Raw genomic sequence first — 6470 nt, 5'->3', positions numbered from 1 at the left:
GGCAGGGGCAGAGGTCCTCGGGTGGAGGGCGCACCGTGTGACACTAGCCTCTCCTGCCTCCGCTAGCCTCCCAGTTACGCCTGCCACCCTAGAGAACTGGACACTAGGGGCGCCTTTCTGCTGGCCAGTTTCGGCGGCGCACTTGGGTGGGTCATTCGGCGCCTGGAGCTGAGGGCAGGAGAACGAGGGTTTGGAGTGTGACCCCCCTCTGCCGAGAGGTGTGGGCGAGTGTCGGCAACTCACCAGTGTCTAGCCGGATAAGCACTTCCTGGTTCAACTAAGTAGCCAGCGCAGTCACCCAGGGCCCCTTTCACAGGCGCCGTGGAGTCAGTTTAGGAATCCAAGAACGGATCTGTGGGTGCCTGGAGTGAGGCTGAGAGATCTCCCCTGGAAGCTGTGAGATAGCCCGGGCAGGGACGGTGTGTGTGTGTGTGTGTGTGTGTGTGCGCGCGCGCTTTCTTGTTTACCTGGGTTACCTCCTGATAATCCCATTGTAAACTGAAAATATCGCAGGCCTAAAATGCATTTAATTCCTTCAACTAGGAACATCATAGCTTAGCTGCGCAGTATGCTACAGCATTGGCTGTTTATCCCCTGCATCGTGGCTCTCAGAGAGCAAGATAGTCCTACATTCTCCTAGCCGAAGAAAACATCAGAATTCAAAATTCAGCTTCTACTGTTGCTTTTACACCATTGTAAAGTCTAAAGACAATAAGTCAAACCACACTAAGTAAGGGTCCTCTATAAGTCACATGTCTGTGCATAGATAGGATGTGATAAAGGTTAAGTGCAAAGTTCAACATTAACAAAGGACACGTGGAGAAAAGTCTCTTAGTCTCTCCTCTCCTCCTCCTGGGCTTCTCTCCAAGGAAGTTGACTGCGTATTCAGCCAGGGTCCCAATTCAATTGGGTAGTTCTCCACTGCAATGCAGTCCAAGGAGCTGGAGGCCTTGAACTTCCCTGAACACCCAGGGGCACCAAGTTTCAGCCATACACAGGGCCTAGGAAGAAACACCCCCCAATCCTGCAGTCATCTGTAGCTGCTTGTTTCTCTGGGGTGAGGACAGCCAGGAACCCAGGCCATTCCAGGCTGGGGTTTGCCCTCCCCTCCTATTGCTTCTCTGGCATTCTGGGAAACTACATGCTCCACCTCCAGCGCAGATGTCCAGACAGTGGTAGACTTTGTTACAGTGCAGCTGACCCTTGAACAATGGAAGTTTGAGCTTGGAGGGTCCTATATTTGGATATATTCTTTCTCTCTCTTCTCTCTCTCTCTCTCTCTCTCTCATTATTTTTTTTTAATTTTTCAAGAGTTAACACAATTTGAAAAAACTCATAGAGATAAACCTTATAGCCTAGAAATACCAAGAAGAAGAAGAAAAATGTAGGCATAAAATAAAGGCACAAAGTCTATATAGACAAGTGCCTATTATCATTTACTAACATAACCATACACAAATCTATTTTTTAAAAAATTAAAAATTGTCAAAACTCACACAAATACAGGTCAAGCATGGAACCATTTGCAATTCAAAGAAATGTAAACAGAAATGCAGAGGTAAATCTTAACTACATGAAAGGGACTGTCTTGTCTACTGCACTGCTGTTAACAATTTCACAGCAACCTTGTTGCTTTTGGATGCAGATACTCAAGGTCTCTGCTGAGCAGTTTGTCTCTGGTAAATTTCCTATCCCAGTAAAAAGCCATCTCAAGTATGCTTCTTGTATGCTTTCATCATATATGATATATACATTATATAATATGGGTTAATTGGCTGCAATGTTTTCTATCAGAAGCAGATTATTATTAGTTCAGTTTGAGGAAGTCAAAAGTTACATGTGGATTTTTGACTATGAGATGGGTCAGGCCCCTACCAATTCCCTTGTTCAAAGGTCAGCTGTTTTCCACTGCCCCCTCACTCCCAGCCCACCTCCCCTCCTCTCCACCCTATGACTTGGGGCAGGGCCAAAGCTTGCTCCCAACCCCTGAAGCCTCTGCAGTCCTACAGGGACCTGGAATGAACTGAAGGGTTTGCACATAGATGGCAGGGAGGAAGAGGAACTAGGATGGGTATGGGGCTGATTTTTTTTCAATATTTTAGGTGCACAATATCTTTATTTTATTTTTGTTTGTGGTGCTGGGAATCAAACCCAGTGCCTCACATGTGCTAGGCAAGTGCTCTACCACTGAGCCACAACCCCAACCCCTGGGACTGACTTGGGAGTTAAACTTGGAAGTTCAACTACTTAATGAACCAATGATATTTGCAGTGGGAACAGTGTGTACTGTTCACCAGATTCACCCAGTGCCAGGATGTGCCAGAGACTCTCTTAAAAGTAGCTAAGATTCTACAGTAGCCCTGGGACAGGTCCCAGGTCAGCAAAGTTGCCTCCCAACTGCAGGTACAGACATACCCCACACACCCCTTTTAAGACACATCCTTGCTTTACCTGGGGAAGACTGACAAGGAGAGAGCCAATGGCCACTAGAAGCAGAAGACAAGCTGGGCTGGTGACACACATCTGTAATGGAAGCTACTCCAAAGGGTGAGGCAAGAAGATTGCAAGTGCAAGGCCAGCCTGGGCAATTTAACATAAAAAGAGCAAAAACATAAAAAGTGCTGAGGATACAGCTGAGTGGTATGGCACTTTTCTAGCACATGTGCGTCCCTGGGTTTAATCCGCAGTACTGAAAGAAGGAGGAGAAGAAGACTGTTTGGGGTGTAACCACTGTAGCTCTAGTGTCACTTGTTTCTCCTAGGTAGGGTTGATCTCCCTTAGAGGGGACTTGGTCCTCTCCCCAACCCAATGCTGTCTGAAGCAAAGCACTAGCTCTACCTCCCTCCACACACAGGTTGTCTACAGGCTTGAGCTGGGAGCTGAAGATCCAGCTGAGCTGAAACCCAATGGTCTCATGTGTTGCTATGGTTCAGAACACCCAGTGCCCAACCTCTGTCCTTAGCAGAATAAAATCCAAATTGGCAAAAGCCTTAGGTCGCATGCATATGCCCAAAGTGAGGGCTGATTCCCTAACTGGCTTTCTGAAATTGAGCTGCAAGTTAGGCAGCATGGCCCAGCTCCCCACCCTCTGTATGGACACTGTGTGTGCCATGTTGGACTCCTGTGTGTCCTCCGCTAGTGTTGGTCTCATGGCTCCAGGCAGATGGCCACATCAGATCTTTGGCCCACCCTGGGGTCTGTGGTAGTGCTTCATGGCTGCTGCCATGTTTTCAGGGTTGCAAAGTCCTTGTCCCATTCTATAATGCCTGTCTCATGTTTCCAGCTTTCTGGACCCTATCCAGTCTGCCACTGGCCAGCCTTTGTTGGAAGCCAATCTGTAATGGGCAGTAGTCAAAGAATAAGTGATGCTCAGTCCCCTGGTGCCTCGCATCACCTCCCCTTGAGGCAGCCCCTCAATGTCAAATCAGCAAATTTATACCTCTCAGCCCAGTCCATCATCCTGGCCAGCCCTTCTCTGGTTAAAGATCAGAATGATAAAGGATCTCAACCTCCCCACCAAAAGTCTAGATTCTGCTCTGACCACCCCTGGTCTTGGGGCCAGCCTCCTGGCATACCCTCCTAGTAAGAATCCAGCCATGAATGACCTGAAGTGTTCAAATTTATTTCTGGCTCAGTCGCTAGACTCCTCTGTCAATCATGAAGCTGCAGCATGAAGACAAGGACCACTTGCCTGGGAACACTTCTGGTTAACCTCACAGCAGCCTAAGGGTAGAAACCCCCTGTCCCACTTCCATACACCCCACACCTAGGCTGGAGACCTGATGGGGTGAGGGTGATAGGAGAAAAGGCACCTGGCCTGGAACAGGTGCCCTTATGGCTATGGAGAGGACACCAACTCCAATGCAGGGGATGAGACCACCATGGACCCCAAGAGGTGCAGGGTGGGGATGATCAATGTTCTTCTTATCCTCTAGGCACTGTGACCTGCACCTTGGTCATTCACCCAGCCCCACATCCTCTGAAATAGAAAGCTCACCAATCTGCATCCTGCTGGTCTAGGCCACCAGCTATAGCACACAAGTTCACCTTGTGTCAACCAATGGGGACAAAGTCAGTGCTTCTCCTGACACTGAGGGCCTTGGTGATGGCTTCACGGGTGACACTACCCAGACGGCTTAACCAAATCAGGTTTGTTTCATTTCAAAAAAATAGTTTTATGGACATAGAATTCATGTGCCATATTCTTTGCCCATTCAAGTATACAGTTCAATGATTTTCAGTGTGGAGTTGTGCAGCTCTGACCATGATCAAGTTTAGAATGTCCCCATCACCATAAAAGAGAATACTCCCATCATTAGCAGTTACTCCCATTGCCTACTCCCACCAGCCCCTTGCAACCGCTAATTACTTCCTATATGCTGTGTTTGTTCTGGATGTTTCACATAAGCAGGATCATACATCAGGTCTTCCTGTCTGGCTTCTTTTACTGACATGCTTTCAAGGTCCACCCACATTGTGGTGTGTATTAGTACTTCATTCCTTTTTATCCCCAGTATTCCAGTGTATATTTGCGGGGGCGGGGGATCCAACACAGGGTCTTGTGGATACTGGACAAGTATTCTATGATTCAACTGCACCCTTGGCCCCCAGGGTATCTTCTAGTATATTTTAATGTGTCAATTGTACAAAACATTCATGAATTGGTGGGCATTTGGATTGTTCCACTTTTTGGCCATTATGAGTAGTGCAGCTATGAATGTTCACTTATATACTCTCATGTGGCCATGTCTTCACTCCTCTTATGCTTGTACCTGGGGTTGGGTTTGCTATTTAACCTTTTTTTTTTGGGGGGGGGGGTACCAGCCCTATTTTTGTGTGTGTTTTATTTAGAGACAAGGTATCACTAAGTTGTTTAGCACCTCACCATTGCTGAGGCTGGTTTTGAACTTGTGATTCTCCTGACTCAGCCTCTGCTGGATTACAGGCATGCGCCACCACGCCCGACTGATGTTTAATACCAGACTGCTTTCCAAAGTGGCTGTGCTTGGCACTGGGGGTGTGGCTCAGTGGTTGAGGCCTGCCAGGCTTGTGCAAGGCCTTGGGTTCCATTCCCACCACTGCAAAAAGAGGAGCAAGTGACTGCACCCTTCCACTCGCCAGTAGAGGGCTCTGTCTTCTCCGTATCCTCCCTCATCGGGCATTGTCATCTCTTTATTATAGCCAGCCCAATAGATGTGAAAGCATTTGGCTTGTACCATACCTGTGACAAATGATGTTGAGCATCTTTTCGTGGGCTTTTCAGACACTTTTGTGTCTTTATTGGAGAAATATCTGTTCAATACTTTGTCCTTTTTAGTTGGGTATTCTTTCATTACTGGGTTTGAGAGTTCATTACACATTCTAGACACAAGACTTTTACCAGGTATAAAACTTGTAAAATGTTTCTCTCATTCTATGGGAGTCTTTCACTATCTTATCTTTTGAAACAAAAAAGGTTTTAGCTTTACTTAAATCCAATTTATATTTCCCTTTGACTATTTGTGCTCTTGTCCCTAAATTCCCTTACAAAAGACAGTAGCCCTGCCCTCAACACCAGCCCTAGGTTGTTAGAAAAACTTCTTCAATGTTTGAGTCATTTCATTTTGGGTCTGTCACATGGTTTAACATTTACTAACCCTTAGTAAAAGTATGTGGGTGATTGGTTTCCGTTAATATGAAGATTTTAAATTTTACCTCAGAAGAAGATTCAAAATTCTTTAATTTTTAAATTCATTTCAAAATAATTGAATAGAATTATTTTCTTGAAAATATCAGTCTTGCTTTTCTGAAAAGTGATCTGAAGGTGATGTCTTTTCTTCACCCTAGCATTTGCAGAATCTATGCAAGAATCAGAGGAAAGAGCCAGGCGGAATGGCACTGGCCTGAATTCCCAGCAGCTCAGGAGGGTAAGGCAGGAGAATCTGGAGTTCAAAGCCTCTGCAACTTATCATCGAGGCCCTAAGAAACTCAGTGAAACCCTGTCTCTAAATAAGACACAAAAAAGGACCGTGGGGGGAGGGTTACTGGGGTTGTGGCTCAGTGGTAGAGCGCTTGCCTCACACATGAGACACCGGGTTCAATTCTCAGCACCGCATATAAATAAATGAATAAAATAAAGGTTCATCAACACTTAAAAAAACCGCTAGAGATGTGCCTCAGTGGTGCCCCCGAGTTCAGTCCTCGGGAACAAAAAAAAAAAAAATACAAATGAAGGCCCATTCATACTTGTCTAAATAGTTAAAAGCTATAATTCAGAATTATTGAAATTAATAAAAATCACATTAATTTTAAATTCACTTAAATCCTGTCTGGGTCCTGGTCTTGTTCCGCGCCGCGAGCGAGCCTGCTGGGTCTGCACCTACCCTGGGGCGTCTCGCTGCGGCAGTCGCGGAGCCCCGGTGACGTGCAGCCGCCCGGCGCCACCCAGGGCGCTGCGCGACCGCAGGACCGAGGGCCTCCGGGGCGGGAAC

At 46.7% G+C, this 6470-nt stretch overlaps 1 protein-coding gene across 1 annotated transcript in view; it reads right to left on the bottom strand.

Moving 5' to 3' along the window:
- Paox (polyamine oxidase) overlaps window positions 1–6470 on the bottom strand; it is a 15575-nt gene that overhangs the window by 9027 nt on the left and 78 nt on the right. Inside the window, exon 2 of the mRNA XM_048791459.1 lies at window positions 244–277. Within this exon, the coding sequence (XP_048647416.1) occupies window positions 244–277 (34 nt within the window). The remainder of the gene's footprint in view (window positions 1–243; window positions 278–6470) is intronic.

This window comes from Marmota marmota, unplaced genomic scaffold (assembly GCF_001458135.2).
Source record: "Marmota marmota marmota unplaced genomic scaffold, marMar, whole genome shotgun sequence".
NCBI classification, from domain to species: Eukaryota; Metazoa; Chordata; class Mammalia; order Rodentia; family Sciuridae; genus Marmota; species Marmota marmota.
The sequence above is the reverse complement of the archived record's forward strand: the minus strand, read 5'-3'. Positions and strand labels throughout refer to the sequence as shown.